This window comes from Diceros bicornis, chromosome 16, assembly GCF_020826845.1.
Source record: "Diceros bicornis minor isolate mBicDic1 chromosome 16, mDicBic1.mat.cur, whole genome shotgun sequence".
NCBI lineage: Eukaryota > Metazoa > Chordata > Mammalia > Perissodactyla > Rhinocerotidae > Diceros > Diceros bicornis.
In genome coordinates, this window is record NC_080755.1 from 50186925 (window position 1) to 50207625 (window position 20701).

Below are 20701 nucleotides of genomic sequence, written 5' to 3' on the forward strand. Positions count from 1 at the left end.
GCTACAAGTGGAAAACCCATCCCCATTTAAATAGAATACATTTGCATCTGTTTGTAGCTTTTTTTGTTTGTTTGTTTTTTGAGGAAGATTAGCCCTGAGTTAACGTCTATTGCCAATCCTCCTCTTTTTGCTGAGGAAGATTGTCCCTGGACTAACATCTGTGCCCATCTTCCTCTACTTTATCTGGGACGCCGCCACAGCATTTAAATTTAAGCGGTGTGTAGGTCCGCGCCTGGGATCCGAACTTGCGAACCCTGGACCGTGGAAGCAGAGTGCTCGAACTTAACCGCTTTGCCACCAGGCTGGCCCTTTTTGTTTGTTTTTTTGTGAAGTGTAGGTTGATGTTGGTGAAATACATTTCACAGTGGGCATCAGTCAGCCCTTTTATTTCTATCATCTGCTTCTCTCCAGGAGGCAACTTTTGGCCAGGAGATAAGTGTGTTCTATAAATATATGATACCTATCATTTGGAAGTAACTGGACATGTTGAATGAAACTAATTCAAGCAAGAGAGCCCATGTGATTTATTATCCAAACCAGAAAACTTGTGAAATTGGAAGGGGGTGCTGCTTTAAGCTAATATACTTTAGCTCAAACTTGTATTTTATGAAGACCTAGCGGTAAACTGATCTTTCCTTTGTTTGCCTCCAGTATCTTGTTAATTAGGAGGGTTATGCTGTGTTATGTTCAGGTGTCTAGTACTGTCACCGTGATCAGTTCCCCAAGGGCAACTACTGAGTTATGTTCTTTGTAGGATTTTGAGTTTGGGGAACCAAAGAATACCTCACTAATTTTTTCTCTGGATTTTCAGTTTAGTGGAAATGGAAATGATGAAGAGTTTTGAAATAGTCTTGTGGCAATGGATGTTAATGTTCCATTGGCTCGGACAGTAAAACACTCAAGGAGAGTGAAGCAGCTAACTAGTTCTAGAAGGCAGTAATTGGTGTAGCTCTTCGCGTCTCCTAGTGACAGTGCTTGGGTTCTGTATGGGGACCCTCTTATCTTGTCACCACTTCATCAAAAGGGTAATATTTCTTTCCAGCTTAAAAGGATGTAGTTAAAAACTATGTCTGTTGTTTTTTTGTGTGGGGTGATAGAAGATGTCCTAGCTTTGGAGGTTCTCACCACCTCCTCCTAGCTCTTGTGTGCGGGTCGGTATCTGGCATCTTGCTGCCCTCAGATATGTCAGCTCTCTTTGGAATCCCTTCTTCTCTAGGAAGGAGGAAGGACGTGGGCAGAAAGGTAGGGATTTTCTTTCTTCCCTGTGTTCCCCTGGTTTTTGTTCTCTGTTAACCTTTTAGGCTCAACAGCCAAATGAGGGTCAGACAGGGGTGAAGTTCTTTCCCTCAGAGAAGGAGATTAGCATCTCTTGTGTGTGTGGTTGCTTTGCCTTGATTTTTTTGTTTTTCCCTGGGACAAGTCTATAGCGTGTTCACCTTTTTCCCCTGGAATACTGAGGAATGTCATGGCAGAATATCCCTTAACTCTAGAGCCAAATATACATTAAGCCACACATTCACTCTCTATTTTATTTCCTAGCTGAGTGTCCACTCAGCTCACTGAGAAGAGTATATTCAGGGAGCTTCAGCTGCCTGCATAGCCAGGCATGACTGGGCTGACAACATAAACATGCCCCAGGGAACACTCTCCCTGTTCCTCATTTCCCCTTCTCTTCTTGAAATCCTTGTCCAGAGCACCCCCCCCCCCCCCCACATACACAGTTTCCCATTCTTCTCAGACTCACCAGAGGGTTCTGGTGGTGACCCTGGCAGGCAGTCTGGTCTCGGGCTCAGCAGCCCAGCCCGCGCCGCTGTCAGTGGGGTGGCTGCCACTTCCTCAGCACTCTCAGCTTAGTTAACCCCACCTCGAGTCTCTGCCACAGTCCAGGAGGACGGCAGATCCTTATGGCTGTTGCTGTGCTAGCCTCATGTGCAGTGGAAGCTAGAGTGGTCCTCACTCACGGTCCTCACCTGGCCTGGCATCACGTAACGGTGGTAGTGGGAGGGGGGCTCAAGACAGGAAGGACGGAAGAGAAGAGAAAAAATTCTTCATTTCATCTTCTCCAGTTTGCCATTCACCCGACCGTTGGCCAGATTATGATTTGTGAACTTAAATTCAACTGGGAAGAAAACCCACCCATATAAACCGTTTCCTCTCTGAGAATGGCACTTAAAACATGTACGTCTTCTTACAATATTTAGAAGTTGAACTAATGCCGCCTCAAGTACCAGATTCTTTCCTGAGCCCCTTCTTCCAGTCCACCACATTCCATGTATTAAAACTTTCACTTTCCAATTCTCCTTTGACCTCCCTGCACATTCTTGGTGACTCCTTGGTGAACTGAGACGAGTAGACTACCTCACATTTGTAACATCCGTCTCTGGCTTCACACTCTGGCCATTCTTTCTAGAGTGGGAACCCAGGGCAGTTTAAGCCCTGTATCTGTAGCTGCCCATTGTCACTCTGGCTTTCCTGAGGTCTGCCCAGGGCTGGGTTCCCTGTGTCTGCACAGTCTTAGAGAATCATCCACAATGGATTCCTGAGCTGACCCTGCTGCTACTGTCAATACTGAAGGTAAAAGAAGGTGACCTCAGGCCCTAGCAGGACTGACAGGTCCACCACCCCTCGCTCATTGCCTTTCAGCTTTTGAGTTTACCAGGCCCAGAGAAAGGTGTATTACTTCACTGGTAGCAGGAATAGCCTCCCTTTCCTTCCTCCCATCCACCTTCTACTTATAATTACCATGATAATTTTTAAATTTACCTGATAATGGTGACAGTGTCATGTGCTGATGTTCTGGGTCTTCCTTCTCAAATCATTCAATTTTTAAAATTAAACTTTTTGTTTTGAGATGATTGTAGATTCATGTAAGAAATAATACATAGAGATCCTGTGTACCCCTCACCCAGTTTCTGAATGGTAACTTGGGAATCTTGCAAAACTATAGAATGGTGTCATAACCAGGACGTTGACATCGACACAGTTGATATATAGAACCTTTCCGTCACCACAAGGATCGCTCATATTGCCTTTTTAGAACCACTTCCATCTCCCTCCTCCCCCCACCCCCTTCTTAACCCCTGGCAACCACTAATCTGTTCTCCATTTCTATAATTTTATCATTTCAGGAATGTTATATGAATGGAGCCATAACATATATAACCTGTGGGATTGGCTTTTTTCACTCAGTGTGATTCCCTGGAAATTCATCCAGGTCATTGCATATGTCTATAGTTTGTTCCTTTTTATTGCTGAGTAGTTTTCCATTGTATGGTTATACCACAGGCTGTTTAACCATTCAGTCATTAAAGGACGTCTGCATTGTTTCCACTTTGGGGATATTATGCATAAAGCTGCTATAAACATTTGTGTACAGGTTTTTGTGTGAACATAAGTTTTTGTTTCTCTGGGGTAAATGCCCAGGTGTACAATTGCTGGGTTGTGTGGTAGTTGCGTATTCATATTCGTAAACTCTTTTCCAGAGTGGTTGTGTGATTTTACATTCCACTAGTAATATATGAGTGATCCAGGTTCTCTGCATCCTCGCCAGCATTTGGTGGTGGTATCATTTTTTGTTTTAGCCGTTCTGATAGGTGAGTGGTAATACCTTGTGGTTTTAATTTGCATTTCGCCAATGGCTAATGATGTTGAACACCTTTGCATGTGTTTATTTGCCACCTGTATATCCTTTTTGGTGAAATGTTGCTTCATGTCTTTTGCCTATTTTCTAATTAGAATTTTTTTTAAATTGTTGAGTTTTAAGAGTTCTCGATAGATTCTAGATACTAGTCCTTTTTTGGATACGTGGTTGCAAGTCTTTTCTCCCAGTCTATGGCTTATATTTTCATCTTAACAGGTCTTTGGCAGAGCAAAAGTTTTTAATTTTGATGAAGTCCAATTTATCAGTTTTCCCTTTTATATCTTGTGCTTTTGGTGTCATGTGTAAGAGCTCCTCGCTCTGGATCCTGAAAACTTTTTCTTATGTTTTTTCCTAAAACATTTATAGTTATATGTTATACATTTTGGGTTAATTTTTGTATAAGATATGAGACTTAGGTTGAGGTTTATTATTATTTCTTTTGCCTTGCATGTCTACTTCCTCCAACACCATTTGTCCAAAATGCTGTCTTTCCTCCACTGAATTGCCTTTGCACCTTTGTCAAATATCAGCTGGGCATATTTGTGTGGGGCTATATGTGGGTTCTCTATTCTGTTCCATTGATCTACCTGTTCACCCATGCACTAGTTACCACACATCTTGATTACTGTAACTATAGAATGTCTTGAAATCTGGTAGGCTGATTCCTCCAATTTTATTCTTTTTCCTCAAAATTGTTTTTAGCTCATCTGATTCTTTTCCCTTTCCATATAAATTTTAGAATAGTTTTGTCTGTGCCTACAGAAAGTCTTACTGGGATTTTGATAGGAATTATGTTAAACTTGTGTATTAATTTGGGGAGAATTGATACCTTTACTATGTTGAATCTTTTAGTCTGTGAACGTAGAATGTCGCTCTGTTTACATCTTCTTTGATTTCTTTTATTTTGTAGTTTTCACCATACAAGTCCTGTACATGTTTTGCTAGCTAGCTCTCCCTCTCCCTCCTTTCCTCTTTTTCTTTTCTAGCAATTGTAGATGGTGTTCTATTTTTCAGTGTTCATGTATTCATTGCTCAAATATAGAAATACAGTTAATTTTTGTGTATTTATCATGTATCACTTGACTTTGTTAAACTCATTTATTGGAATTTATCATTTTTTGGGTGGTGGATTACATTGATTTTTTTCAGATATTGAACCAGCCTTGTATCTCTGGAATGAATCCTACTTGGTCAGCCTTTATCATCTTTTGATATATTGTGAATTATATTGGCTCATATTTTGTTAAGGAGTTTTGCATCTATATTCACATAGATTTCTTTTTTTGTCCTGTCTTTGTTTGGTTTTGGGTAGATTAATGTTAGCTTTATGTATTGGATGAGAAGTGTTCCTTCCTTTTCTGTTTTCTGGAAGAGACTGTATAATTGGTGTTAGTTTATCTCTAAGTGTTTGGTAGAATTATCCAGTGAAACCATCTGGGCCTGGAGATTTCTTTAAACACCCGCTGGGCTGGTGGAGAGACTCATTATCACTTGGTGGAGATGAAAGTTCCACTTCTCTGACAACGTCTGGGCGGAGGTATTGGGATACCTTATTACAGCCTCGAGAGGGCAGAGGTCTGGGCTCCACCGAGATTGGCGTGGTGGCTGTGGGGCCGGTGTTTCCTGTGGTATTTGGCTTGAGTAGAGCAGTAATTGTCTAGTAGTTTTCTCTTTTGTTAGCCTGCCCTTTTCCTGGTCCTTTGGCTTGAGAAAGCAGGCTTTTGTTGGGTATTTTTTTGTCTCTGCCCATTGGCATTTCTGGGTTGCCAGTTTCTTTAACTCCAAATTTGGGATGTATGAGGCAAAAAGAAACCCAGAGAACTTAGCACTGTGTCATTCCTTGGGTCTCGAGGTCCCTAGCCGGCCTGCCCTCTTCTCTGTACTTTCAGGGCCTTTCTATGTTTGTTTTATATATAATGCTCAGGATTTTTGGTTGTACTTAGTAGAAGGAATAGGGAAAGGTAATTCTATTCCATTTTCCTGGAAGGAAGAGTTTCACTCTGCTTGTTTAAATGTCTGCATGTAGCTGTTCTGTCCCCAGGAGAGAGTCCCTGATTACAGTGGGAGGCTCTTCCTAAGCCTTCCAGCCTGCGGTTCTCGGTTGTTTTCGGGGAGGACAGCAGTCCATTTGACTCTCGGGATGCCTCTCCTCTCTGAATCTCAGACCCTTTCCCTGCCCAGTGCACACATCCTTTTTCTTAGCCCCGTCTGTAAACGCTGTTAGGAATGGGGTGAGTCTCTTTTTTTTTTCACTTCGGCTGAGCCCAGCCTCTTAAGACCTCAGCCTTTCTCTTGAGAACAACCTTTTCTTGGTTTAGGCCAGTCACTGTCTTCCTTCTCTGTCTGTCTTTCATTTTCTCCGCATTTATATCTTGACTCCTGTTTATGGTTTGAACGGATCCTTTTCTAAGTTTTCCAAGGGTGCTGGTTTGAACCTAGCAAAGGATCTCTTTGTCTGTTAACACCAACCCTGGCTGTGCTGCTCGATCTCTAACCGTCTCCCCATACATCCGTGTTGAGCTTTTTGAGACTTGGCCAGTGTGTAATAGGATACAGTAAGGTTTTGGTGGCATTTGCTGAATTCTGCCTTGCCAGTTGTTCCTCCTCTTACAAACGTTCTGTGGACAGTCTACACAAAAGTAGTAATTGTCGCGGAGAATCAAAGTGCCACTTCATTGTTAACTGGCCCTGTGCTCACCAAACCCTCCGGTGCGGGTCTCTGGAAAGAGCTGGGTTGGAATACATGGTTTAGCTCCAGGCCCTCTTCACCGTCCATTCCCCAAGCCTGCGTCCGAGTCGTGGAATTCTATCACGCTGTGCTATGTGATATGAGGGAGGACCCTGGGCCTCCTCGGGCCCAGGTCAGACCGCCCTGCCTGATCTGCTTACCCCACAGAGGAGCGAGCAGCTGAGGGAGAGGGTGGGATGGCAGAGCACCTTTAAGGGATCATTCACCTTCCCAGCCACACAGGGCCAAACAGCGCAATAAAAATGGAGCACACGGGACTTTTAACGCCAGTAAATCTGCCCTGGCTGGGGGTTAGTATTCCGACCTCTCTAATGAATAATCCCAGCTTTGGGGCACATTGAGAAAAGGAGTGGATGGAGGAGCTAGAGAAGCTTTCCTCCTCTCCATGAAGTATGTAAGAGCTGATAACTGTGGTTTTAATAATTGATATTTAAATGTATTGGAATGGCATTGCTTCACCTCTCAGTAAAACCGTGGCTAAATTTAGCCAAGTACAGATTGGAAGCGCATTCTTTTTTTTTTTTTTTTTTGTGAGGAAGATCAGCCCTGAGCTAACATCTGTGCTAATCCTCCTCTTTTTGCTGAGGAAGACCGGCTCTGAGCTAACATCTATTGCCAATCCTCCTCCTTTTTCTTTTTTTCCCCCCAAAGCCCCAGTAGATAGTTGTATGTCATAGTTGCAATTTATCTTGAGCAGCCCCAGCCAGCTCTCATTTCTAGACATACTCTGCTCAAGCAGCTTCTTCTGGAAACCATGGAGCCCAGCTCAATTCCCTTACCCACCCGAAATATTATTAGCCAGAATATTATTATTCTCTCATTCGAAGAGAGAAATGTGGGAGTAAATACAGTGTGTGTGCGTGAATATATATGCATCTATATATGTATAAACTAAAGATAAGGTCTTTATCCAACATGATTCCCCAATGACTGAATTCTCATTTCAGTAGTTGCAAAATACAGAAGCATATCAGTTTGGGGCTGTAGTCCAAACTGACTCCCACTTTCTCCTTGTACGTCTGTATCTAAGGTGGGTGAGGAGCCTCAGCCGATGGAAATGGATGAGTGTGAAATCCTATAGCTAGTCAGTGGTTGGGGGCGGGTTGGGTGGGGAGGGGAAAGACTGCCACTAGCTCTCACGGAACCCCATGGGGCCATAGAGGACCGCCCTGCCACATAGAATGCTTCCCCTAAGAACTGGCATGAGAGAGGTTGGTAATGAAATGTTGGCATTTAGGTGACCCCATTACTCTAAAACATTTTTTATAGTCTTTGCAATCAGAGATTTCTGTCTTAAAGAATACTTGATAAAATCCCTTCTTGGATTGAATAATTTTGATACTTATTTTAGTTAACCTGCTAGTAACAAAGCCTCGTTTTGTTTCACTCACCAACATATCCATAACTATTTATATAGTTTTTTTTGTGTGTGTGAGAGGAAGATCAGCCCTGAGCTAACATGCATGCTAATCTTCCTCTTTTTGCTGAGGAAGACCGGCTCTGAGCTAACATCTATTGCCAATCCTCCTCCTTTTTTTTTCCCCCAAAGCCCCAGTAGATAGTTGTACATCATAGCTGCACATCCTTCTAGTTGCTGTATGTGGGACGCGGCCTCAGCAAAAGCCGGAGAAGCGGTGCGTCGGTGCGCGCCTGGGATCCCAACCCCGGGCGTCAGTAGCAGAGCACACGCACTTAACCGCTAAGCCACAGGGCCAGCCCTGTTTATATAGTTGTACGTGTATTATCAACATACAAACACCCAGTAGGGAAGAGTATTTGAGTAATTCATTGTGAATTTTCTATGTATTGTGAAGGATATTTGTTAACATATCTTGATGAGAGAGAATGTGAAAATTTTTTCAGCTTTTAGGGAACACATACTTTGTCTCCTTTTTGGATTTTCTGTTTCATTTTTGTTGCTGTTTTTCCGTATTATAGAAGTAGTATAAGCACATTACTTTATTTTATTTTTAAATTTTTTATTTATTTTTTTCCCCCAAAGCCCCAGTAGATAGTTGTATGTCATAGCTGCACATCCTTCTAGTTGCTGTTAACCACATTACTTTAGATAAAAGAGAAGCTGTTGAGGGAGGGGGGTATCAATCACCTATAATCTGAACATCATGGTTATCATTGGCCTTCAAGTGTATTTGCTAATAGTTCTCCCCTGTGTATTTGTGTTTGTTCATTCTTTATCGACCCCGACCCCATTCCTCTCTCAGCCCCTCCGTCACAGAGCCCAGCTCAAATTCTGGTCCTTCCACTTCATAGCTGTGGGGCCTTGGCGAGTTTGTTTGTTTGTTTATTTATTTATTTTTTGTGAGGAAGATCAGCCGTGAGCTAACATCTGATGCCAATCCTCCTCTTTTTGCCGAGGAAGATTGGCCCTGGGCTAACATCCGTGCCCATCTTCTTCTATTTTATATGGGATGCCACCACAGCATGGCCCAACAAGCAGTGCATCGGGGCGTGCCGGGATTTGAACCTGCGAACCCCAGGCCGCCAGAGCAGAGCGCGTGCACTTAACCGCTGCATCACCAGGCCGGCCCCTTGGCGAGTTTCTTAACTTCTCTAAAACCTCATTTCCTCATCTGTAAAATGGAGATAATATTACCTACTTCGTAGATGATTATGAGAATTAAATGAGATGGTGTATTGAAATATATTTATTTGAAGTACCTAGTTCACCACTTGGCTCCTGGTGGATTGGAGTCAATACACACACACACACACACACACACACACAATAAACAAAGTGTTTTTGACTTTAGTAGTATGGAAAATATTGGTTTCAACCCTAAGTAAGTACAAGACATTTTAAGATGCTTGTGGAAATTCAGGCATAATTCACTGCCTGGGATTAATGACTGTGTGGTGAAAGTAAATAGAGGACTTTAGTTCAAAGAAACAAACGATTACCTGTGATAATGTAGGCATCGACAGGATCTTGTAATTAATGAGTTGGTTGATTGGTTTTCCTTGTTGTGGCTTGTTTTAACCTCTAGAGTCTGTGTTCTTAGAAAAGGAACGCTGTTTTTTAATGACGCTAACCTCATCAAAGCTGCCTGTAATGTTCTTATTTTGTGATTATGAGAAACATTTTATGGGATAAAATTTGTATTTTAGTCCTTTCAGGAGAAAACCAAGGAAGAATTTTCAAGTGAGCTTCTAATTTTTTTTAGTCTGAGTTGCTCAGATGTTTAAACCTTAATTTTTGGGCTTGATTCACAAGCTAAAAGAGTAAGAAGGCTTTTTAAAATGTCATAGTTCTGTTGTCAATATAAAAGATCATTCATTTTAAAGCTTAACTAGAGTCTGTATTTTGAGGCTTTCTTTAACTGACTTTAATACAAATGTACATTGTAGAAGATAGTAGATACTTGTTGTGTGAAAGTCCAAATAGTATTCAAACACATTTTATCTTGTGCTGTGTTAGGTTTATTTTTGGAATGGAAGTAATAAGTCCTCAGCTTATACTTACTTTAAGTTTTTTGCTTTTGTGTTTTAAAAATATGCCATGTTCAGTGCTTACATCTTAGGGGTTGAAAAATAGTGTGTTTCAGTTTTTCCTGGTGAGTTAATGATGTAGAGCCTTTGCCAAAGAGGATTTCAGTCTTAATTTTATTTTATGTATGATTAGATTTTTAAGCTCTGTAAAGTTTCAATTTAATATCTAAATTTATGTATCTGAAGCTGAATTCATTGGTTTTAATTATAAATCATGTAAGGGCCAGTTCATCCATTTAAAGACTAATTTAAGTGCAAAAAAGAACAACTAATTACTGAGGCCATTCTTCTGCATTCCAGTATTTCAGATTTCAAATAACTGAAGTGACCGAAAAGAGAAATTGGATTTGCCTCTAATTAGTTTTCAGTATTTCGAAGAAAGGTTTTTACGAGTTGTGGGAACTGTGACTGCTGTCAAGATAGATGCCCATAAACTTGTAATTGTACATTAAAATTGATTTGCTGACATAATTTGCAGGAGTACCTCTTCTAATACTTCCTTTTGCGCTAAATGAAATGCAAAAGGTAACAAAATTGGAACTCTACCTAAAGCTGACGTTCCCTTTACTTTGGGATGAGCCTGAGTATATAGTTATTATTTTTATTTTACAGCGTAAGGAATTTCACTTTGAACATTTAACTTTCAAGTTTGTTTTTTCCTTAGGATTAGAATCAATTATAGTAGTATTTGAAATGCACAATGTATAGTTATTTTGAGGTTTAATGAAGCTTCTTTGCGTATTAGAAAATACTTTGTAGGACCAACCCTGTTTCCCCCTCTGGTTTCTTTAGAAGACTTGCACCATCTGCCAGATGCTGCTTCCTAACCAGTGCAGTTATGCATCCCACCAGAGAATCCATCAGCACAAATCTCCCTACACCTGCCCTGAGTGCGGGGCCATCTGCAGGTCGGTGCACTTCCAGACCCACGTCACCAAGAACTGTCTGCACTACACGAGGAGAGTTGGGTTTCGGTCAGTATATCCTTCACCTACGTGCTAGTAAAGCTTGTTCACTTGTAACTGCACAGTGTTTTGAGTGGTCTGTGCACATAGTTTTCAGGGTGATACAGTGATACCTCCATTAACAGATCCTCTGGGAACCTAGTTCATTTGTAGTGGAATTGATCTGTTTGAACCCCTCTGGTCCACACAAAGCTGAGGGTAAATGGAGCCCATCCTTCTAGACAAAACTGTGCACGTGGCAAAGTTTGGCTTTGGTGGACTCTTAGAGCTTTTTCTTTTTGCACCTTTTCTAGCAATCTTTTCTTGTCATGCTCTCTGCATTTTAACCCTTGCAAGAATACCATGCATTTCTGTATCTCTTAATACTTCTCCTCTAATCAAAACAGAAAGGGTGTGATGCTTGCTTTTTTTTGTCAGGTTGAAAGATCAAGTCTGTGCCCTTTTCTAACATTGCTCTTTGTGGAAGACTCTTCCTCCCCTGATAACCTTCCTTTATTCCTTCTTCTCTATTACCTGAGTCCAGGCTTCTCCCTCGTCTCCACACATCTTAACTATGACCCCTTTTACTGCCCCCCTCAGAGTCTCAGATGTGTCTTTGACACTATCTGGGAAATCTAATGTTTGTTTAGCTAGTATTGAGTGATGATGTATTTGAACTTGATCCTCCACTTTGTGACCTTCTAAAATGCATTCCTGTGCCTTTTATATTTTGACCCAATGAAGGTCCACCAAGAAAATATGTCGTTGATATACAGTGTCTTTCTTAATAGAGGTATTACTGTGTTGTGTATTTATCTTAAGTGTTTGGTTGCCTGGTAACTTTAATATTAGACTGTTAATACACAGTGATTTTTTTTTTTTTTTTAGCTGTAATACAGTTAACGATGTTTTATAAAAATGAAGTCCAGTTGGTATGATTTGACGGTTTCGTGTCAGTTAAATTTAGATTACGGCATCACCAGTTTCAAGATGGCTCTGTCCATTTTTCTAACGCAAAGAGAGACTTATTTCACATTTTTATCTCATGCCTTGAAACCTGTGATGCACAGATGCTTAATGGATTGAGATCTCCCCTAGTAGAAAACTTTTGGTTTGGAAATTAAGAAACCAGTTTTTTGAACCAGTTCTGCTGCTAGTTGTGTGGTAATTCATGCATTCTCTCTGTGCCATGGTGCCTTATCTATAAAATTGGTGTGATGCCTGCATCCTTCTCCACTGGGATATTACAGAGTGAAAGAGGATAATCAGAATGCATGCTCTAAGTGCTTAGGAGGAAAGTTACACCTTGAAAGTGCCCTTTGTTTCACAAAATCCATACATGCTAATACTTCGGTTCTTATCCCATGTTTTGAAACTGTTAGTACTGGATTCTTTGTTTAATAATAGAAAACAGTTCTACAGCATTTTCTGAGTGCAATTCTTTAAACTGATGCCAAACTTTCCTCATACGTTTAGTTTATTTTTCTAATATAATGAAAGTAAACGTAGATTGGAATGAATAAAAGAGGTAAGACTTCTGCAATTCTAGCTATTCCTAGTATCTTTCCTAAGTTAAAACAGAAGCTCCGCAGGCAGGCTAAAAGTAATCAGCTCACTTGGGAAAAGCCCATCCCTTCCTTTTCTTTTTTTTTTTGGCTCCATTCACAGAGTTGCTTCAATTTGCAAATGTTTATTTATTTATTTATTTTTTTCCCCCCAAAGCCCCAGTAGATAGTTGTATGTCATAGCTGCACATCCTTCTAGTTGCTGTATGTGGGATGCGGCCTCAGCATGGCCAGAGAAGTGGTGCGTTGGTGCGCGCCCAGGATCCGAACCCCGGGCCGCCAGCAGCGGAGCGTGAGCACTTAACCGCCAAGCCACGGGGCCGGCCCAAGTTGCTTCAATTTGGTGCTTTGAATTTTTACTGAAATTTTTGTGTTCAGTATAGATTTTTTTTCCTGTGGACTTGAGGCTTTAAAGAGCTGCAAAAAATAATCTGCTTCTATATTTTGAAGTTTAGTTCTTGTTTATCTCTTTAGATGATAGAAAAAAATTTGACCTTAATTTTTTTCCCTGCTGTTTCAAATAATGATCCAGTCTAATGTTTAACTGGGCCCTAGCAGGCCCTTGACCTTGTATGTCTTCCCCTCCTTTTGGGGGCTCTAGTTTTTTCACTATTTTTTTTTTTTAAGCCAGAGCGTACCTCTAACACACCCCCATGGCTTATTATCTCTTCTTGATTCAGTGTGCCTCACTCTCTCTCTTCTGGATCATATTGCATCTCCCAAATATTGAGGGGTCACTTCTAGCTTCTGGTTAATTTGGTAAAAGTCAACTATTTCTCTGAATTTTTCTGTTTCCCGATCCATTGTGTTTGCATCTACAAAGGATGATAGGGTGGTACACTGTATAATCATTTTCTTAAAAGTTAAAAAAAAATAGAAACCTGATTGGTACCCAGAACACAAAAGACTTCAGGTGTATTAAATACTTATTAATAGAGTAGGTTTTTAGTAGCATCAGGATACTATGTGAACCCTGCAGATTCTGCCTTCTATTTGTGTAATTTGCATTCATGGACCTCTGTTGCTTCTCAACCTTTTCTTCCACTTATGGGCAGATCTTTTACAACTTTCTCGTAAGTTCTTTTCAGATTCTCTACTCTTTCCTCACGTTAAGGAGGGTTTTCCCTTGGCCTCCATGATGCTCTTTGTTTTTAATTTTATTTATTTATTTTTTTCCCCCTCCAAAGCCCCAGTAGATAGTTGTACATCATAGTTGCACATCCTTCTAGTTGCTGTATGTGGGACGCCGCCTCAGCACGGCCGGAGAAGCCGTGCGTCGGTGCGCGCCCAGGATCCGAACCCGGGCTGCCAGCAGAGGAGCGCAAGCACCCAACCACTAAGCCACAGGGCCGGCCCCAGCCCATCTGTTTTTGTTTTATGTAATCTTCCTCTTTCTTAGGGATCATAGGCTTCTAGGGTTGGGAAGGGCTAAAAAATCATCTCATCCAATTCTGCTCATTTTACAAATGAGAAACCGGCCCAGAGAGGATCAATAACCTGTGCAGTGTGCTTAGGTGCTGTTATTGCCTAAAATAACAGTTCAAGTAGATAGGCTAGAGGAGTTTTCCTTATTTATTCTCTTATTGTTATTTAGTGTTTTTAATGTATATGCTGCTGAACATTATGCTTTGTCATTTAAAAACACTAATGCATTAATTATGCTTTTTATAAAAGCTTGCACAGCTTAACATGGCACACTTTGTAGAACACTTAATTCAGAGCATGCCACTCCCGTGTGACTTTGAAAGCATCTCCATGTCAGAAGGGAGGTGTAAGAATAGAAATATCTTAGATTAACGCAGAAGTCATTGAGTACCGCCTCCTGGAGGGCAGGGCCTGTCTGCAGTCTTCTTCCCCGGGTCAACTCTCACATTCACATCCAGGAACGCGCCTGTCAGTTGTATGAAAGGTACATCTCGAGGGTCCATGGAGAGACCCCTCACAAATGGTTTTCAGGTGTGACAAAGAAGGACAACTAGGTCGCCAATGGATGGGTTATAGGTGTTGTTGAGAGTCCTCACATGAGAAAGATGAGATGGGGGAGAAATGTATCTTAAGTTCTGGAGTTTGTTTCTGTAGGACTAGATTTGAGCGAGGAATGAACTAGTGATCAAATGATTAGAAATTCAAGAAGTAAAGAGGTTAGCTAGAGAGGCAGTTTATTTAGAGATGTTGATTTTTCAGAAGTTTGTAATTCGTGTCATTTCTTACACCAATATAAGTGTACTTAAAGTTATTTTCCAGGAGATGCACACTCTAGGTGGTTGACCTTCTCCCTACGGGCCCCCATATCCGCCAGATATGTTAACTACATCAGTGTATTCCAGGAAACGGTGGCCGTGACTTTGGAGCCAGTACTCATTTGTTCCTCTCTGCGCCTCTGTTGATGACATGTAGGATTAGATAGCGAACATTTCTTCCATTGGAAATGCCATTTGGGTATTGTGGGGGAGGGTAGGAACCGCAGAATCCAGCTGTGGCATCTTCTGCAAAGCCAGGAGTCATAGGGTCTTGCTGTGTTCTCAGTCTTGATATGGCCCCCATGATCCACAGTCTGGAGTCTGGACATTCATTCTTAGAAGCTTTAAAGATGCTAAAAAGATAGACCATTTGAGTTTTATTTTTCTTCTTCATGATCTTCCTTCTTTAATATATGAAAATAATCTGATCTGTTATAAATAGAAGAAAAACACACACTTCTCAAAAGCCATTAAAACCTAAAAGGGCTATTAATATATGTTCACTTTACTCAAGTTTTACACAGTTAAGTTACACACGTTTAATGGTCTTGTGCTAATGACTATGTGTTTATTTTTCTAACAGATGTGTACATTGCAATGTTGTGTACTCTGATGTGGCCGCACTGAAGTCTCACATTCAAGGTTCTCACTGTGAAGTCTTCTACAAGTGTCCTATTTGTCCAATGGCATTTAAGTCTGCCCCAAGTACACATTCCCATGCCTACACACAGCATCCTGGCATCAAAATAGGAGAACCAAAGTAAGTCATAATGCCTTCTGCTTTTACTCCGCCACTCAATTAGTAATTTAGAGGAGGTAGTAGTTTTGTGGAATAAAATTTAACATATGAGAAAATAAGCTGCTATGCAGATTTTGATGCTCTATCAAGTATAGCTCATAGCTCGTAGCTACCTAAACCTTTCAGTTCTTTCCAGGTGAAGTCTTTGTCCCAAAATGTCACTTCTTATTTATGCTTCGGTTATCAATTTTTACTAAACAAGTGAATGGTTATCAATTTTGTTCTTTTTCTTAAGATGACTTTAACAAGTAAGTTCTAGGAAAACTGTTAAAAACTGTCATCTTTCAATTTTTCCATAGTTTCTTTCTTACGGGATACACTTTCCGCAGTGACATTTATAAGATGTAGTGAACTTAAGACAGTGGTAACTGAATTTAACTTCGTAGCCAATATAAGTCCTTGATTAACAAAAGTAAATTTCATTTTTGTCTTAATCTCACTTATAATTTTGCCAGGTTTTGCTTCGTTGAGTCTTTAATAATGGAGTAGAACTTCAGCAGACAGTTAATGGGCTGCCTGCCTGCAACAGAGGCAGCTTAGCAAAGAGGAGGGAGTGTGGGCACCAGAGTCGGAATCCTACCACCCGCCATCAGCTGTGTGAACTTGGACCGGTGACCCACTTACCCTGTCCCAGCCTCCGTTTCCCCCCCTGTAAAGTGAGGGTAATGCTTACCTCCAAGGGTTTATGTAAGGATAAAGCCAGATGGTGTGTTTAAAGTGTGTAGCACATAGTCCCTATATCTGGAGCATGGAGAGCTCTGTAACATTAGCTCCTTCCTCCATTTTCTCCTTTCCTCGTTGTGTATACGTACACAGCACTGGGTTAGATGCTCAGGGTGTGTTCATTTTATTCCTGTGTTATTCATGAGAATGTGGAATTTGATAATTATGTGAGGCTAAATTTGCTGCCTTAAATCTGTTGGTGTGTTTTTGCCCATAACTACATCATCAAGGAAGTATTAGGGGGAATATATGCAGATATGCCATACTATATATGTCTGGCTTTTATTGTAACATTTAGTATGGGGGAAATGTTATTGACTAAACTGTATAGAAGTGACTCTGTTTTCTAAAAACTATGATAAAATAGAATTTCATTCTAATAGGACCTTTACTTTGATCCTTGTAGATACTCAAAATGAAATGGGTTACAAATTAGGGGCTCCATATACAACCTGATGTCTTGACTCTCAAGAGGGCTGTTAGTGGATTTTAAACAGTCTTCAGTGTTTGTGGCAGTAAGGCTTCCAGACGCTAACACAGTCTTGTCCCCCAGTGAATATAGTTTTTGACTTGGTTCTTTATTCAAATAAATAAACAAAACTTTATTCACTGGAATGTGTATGAAATCTGGAACAGTAGTTGTTACCTGGGAAGAAAGGGCAGCAAACGATTAAAATAAGCTAAAACAATATTCTTCAAATTTGACTAACATGTAGGAAAAAATTATTCCAGTGTTTAAAAAAAATTTTTTTTTTAGTACAGTGGTTTTTTAACAAGTGCTGAGCCTAAAGATAGGCATCAACTACTGTGTTTTACACTTTAAAGCTAAAACAAATTTACAAATGAATTGCAACAAAACTCCCAAACCATGAACTTTGTTAGCAGCATTAGTCCAGGGTGGTAATGATGCTCGGCAGAATCGAGTCCTTGCCAGCAGCCCTCGCCCTCGCCCGCAGGCCAGCCATGGCAGCAGGTGCCACTCCGTGGGCTCTGTCGTGGGTCACCCCTGTACTAACTGGAGTGTGCTGTGAGAGCGCTCTTCCCTCGCCGCCTCTCCCTATTCCGGCTCCTGTAAAAACTTCCTTCCTGTGCTGTGCTAGAAGACATTTGGCCAACATTTGACCCAAAAGCTTCCTTTTGACATGAAATCTATCTCTGTTCTGTTCATGTTAGCCCAAAATAAATAAGTAGCCCCTCCTCCAATGGAACCTCAGGTGCTGAAATCTCCTAGCAGTATTTTGTTAACATGCAGTTATGTAAATGATTTGCATTAATTTTTAAAGCTCAATATAAAAATATACCCCCCCCTTTCCTTAACACACGTAGAACTGTCTGAAAATACACCATAAAGTCGTGCAGCCCCAGCACCTCAGTTTGAGAAGCACGACGCAGAGTGTTCATCTTACAGACCTCTATGTGGTGTTTATTATGTGCCAGGTACCGTTCTGGAGCTTTGTTTCTTGTTCTCCAGTGTGTGGTCAGACGTGTTGCTCTGCTGTCTAAAGGAAGCTTGGGACACCCTTTAATCTTTTCTGGGTAATTTGAGATCATTTGGAATGTCTGTTACTGAATTTTACGGTGATATGGTTTTATGTCTATTTTTATATTTTCCTTGACATGTGATTAACAGCAGTTTCTTTTGCTGCCTCTGGCTTCCTTTTATTTGCCACTTTGAATGTATTTAAGTGGAGAAATGCGGACTCCAGAGTTATTGTATGAGAGAGTTTTTGAACGCGTTCCTGAGAAATAAAACATGTGCAAAACACATGCAGACAAAGCTGAATTTGAACCTTGGCTCTGGGATTTCTGCAACATCAAGCCAATTCTCTCTGAGTCTCGGTGTCCCATCTGTGAAGTGGCAGTAGTGTCAGTTCACCCAGGGGAGGTGTGGGGTCGTGTGATGCCAGGATGCGCTTTGCACCGAGTTGGTTCAATCAGTGGTAATGGCAGTGATTTCAGAGCTTAGAATCCTTTATTCATTTGTTTTTACATTCGTTTCAAGTGTAGCACTCTGTTCTGGAGAGTTTTGTTGTTCTAAGTTGGACCTAAGTGTGAGTATTTGGTTTTAGCTTTCTATTTCTTCTTCCTCCCCACGCCCCCTTCCCTCCAGATCCTTTCCCCGCTTTGTTATAGTCTAGTTGCCCTGCTGTTCACTTAGTCTTGCATGTGGGATTAAGTTAGACTTTTAGGTTTGGCTTTCCAAGTCCTTCACAACTGTCGCGACTCCCCCTGTGATTCCCACATCCTTGGGAGTCCAGCCACAGTGACTGTCTTGCTGTTCCCTCCCCGTGCTCTGCCCGTGTGGACTCGGCCTTTGTGCACCCCGGTCTCACTGTCGTCAGTGCCTTCCCTCCTCTCTGCCTGGCAGTCTCCCTGTGGTTTATTTCTGGTGTAGTTGGAAATTTGTTCCATCTTCACGTTCTATCCTTGTGTCTGTCAGGTTCATGTACCTTTATTTGGACTTTTTTTTGACATTAGAGCCAGTTTTTTATTTTCAGTAGTTTCTGTCCTACAGGGAAGTTGGGAGAACACTATCGAGAACTCTTGCTTCCCTGTCACCCAGATTCCTCAGTTAGCATTTACCACATTTGCTCTGTCACTTCACTTGCGCATCTGAAATTCTCTCTCTTGTATTTAGGAATAATGAGGCGTCATGGCATAAATATTTGAGTGTGTTCTGCCTCTCCTCCCAAAAAGGACACTCATGTGTGTTACTGCCATTTAGCCTCTCAATCAACAGACCAGTGTTGATTACATAACTGTCCAATTTATAGATCCCATTAAAATTTCTTCACTTTTTGAGACAGTATCTTTTTTTTTTTCTTTCTGATCCAAAATCCTATCCGGAAGCACACTTTGCATTTAATTGTCCCGTCTCATCAGTGTTTTTACACCTGGAACAGTTGCTCTGTCTTTCCCCGCTCATGTCTTTGGCCATCCACAAAAGGGTACAGGCCTTTCATTCTGAGGATGCCCCTCCCCCTTCCGTCACTGCTTTCTCGTAGCTGGACTCGGGACTCGCACTCTTGGCAGGAATCTTCTCACTGTGTCACATCGGGGGCACACAGTGCCCACCTGTCCTCCTGGTGGCGATGTTAACCTCCATCACCTGGCCAGGTTGGTGTCTGCCAGATTTCTCCACTGTCGTGTCACCATTTCCCCCTTTATATTTCTCAGCAATTTGTGGGATGGTATTCTGATATTATTATACCAACAAACTATTCCTCAGAAAAATGCCTAAGTAAATAGATTATCTCCTGTTTTATACTTTATTTGCTATTAAGTAGAAGACAAAAAATCAAAACAAACAGGACCCCTCCTTAAAGGAATGTAGGTAGCATGAATAAAATGAGCCATGCCATTTTTCATGAAATCGTTATTTCTGAAAATGTAGGAATAGATTCCTCAGACAATTCTTAGCCCAGCTAGTATTCTTAGTTCTTTTCCTGAGGCTATTCTTGTTTTCCCCTTATTGTTATATGCTAATTATAGGAAAATCAGAAGATAAAGACAAGCAAAATAATAAAAAGAATACATTTATTATCATCCAGCAGAGATGATGACAGTGATATGCCTGTTTTTTTCCTATGCCCTTTAAAAAATGTGATCATATCATACATGCTGTCTTGTTACCTATTGTTTTAATTTTCATGAAAATCTTCCCATGTCATTGGTGTATGTCTGCAACATAATTTTATTATTATTTTTTTTTGTGAGGAAGATTAGCCCTGAGCTAACATCCGATGCCAATCCTCCTCTTTTTGCTGAGGAAGATTGGCTCTGGGCTAACATCTGTATGCATCTTCCTCTACTTTATATGGGACACCGCCACAACATGTCTTGACAAGTGGTGCGTCAGTCTGCGCCTGGGATCCGAACCTGCGAACCCCGGGCCGCCGAAGCAGAGTGTGAGAACCCAACTGCTATGCCACTGGGCCAGCCCTTAAGTTTTTTTACATCTTTGTTGCTATTTACTTATATTACTGGACATTTGGGCTATTTCCAGCTCTAAGCTATTTCAAACAGTGAGGAAATGAACATCTTCGTCGCACCTGGTCGAGTTAATGATGACACCTCGTTAGTGTCCCACCTTTGAGCTGTATGGTAAACTCCTGTAAAGCCTTGTCTGATCTTAAAAAATTCTACCCATCAAGGGTGCTTGTGCTCTGTGTCAAAGTAACCAGCATATCGAGACCTTGTAAAAACACGTCACTCACTAAATTTATAAATCCTATGTGGAAAAAGGAAAAAAAGGTTAAATTTGTAATTTTTTGACAGAGAAATACAAAGTGAGGTTTGACGGTTACGTGAGAAGTGCTGGCTTTCTCAAGAAGACCCTAAGGAGAATGACACGTGGTTTCAAGAGTCATTCCTTTCTTTAGCTTTGCTGTGGAAATATCAAATGACACCTCAACTTGTCCTTTTTCATCTCTGACTTGCACCTTCAGTCAGTGTTTCTCTGCCATTTTCCTTAGCTGTTCTCTGGGAATGTTTGTGCCTCTTCTCACAGTAGTTCAGAAGAGACAGTCCATAG

General features: G+C 41.1%; 1 protein-coding gene across 18 annotated transcripts in view; it reads left to right on the top strand.

Annotated features, from left to right (window-relative positions):
• ZNF532 (zinc finger protein 532) overlaps positions 1–20701 on the top strand; it is a 109182-nt gene that overhangs the window by 51544 nt on the left and 36937 nt on the right. For all 18 annotated transcript variants that reach the window (XM_058557216.1, XM_058557227.1, XM_058557228.1 and 15 more), the window contains 2 exons: positions 10689–10870; positions 15229–15405. In XM_058557216.1, the coding sequence (XP_058413199.1) occupies positions 10689–10870; positions 15229–15405 (359 nt within the window). The remainder of the gene's footprint in view (positions 1–10688; positions 10871–15228; positions 15406–20701) is intronic.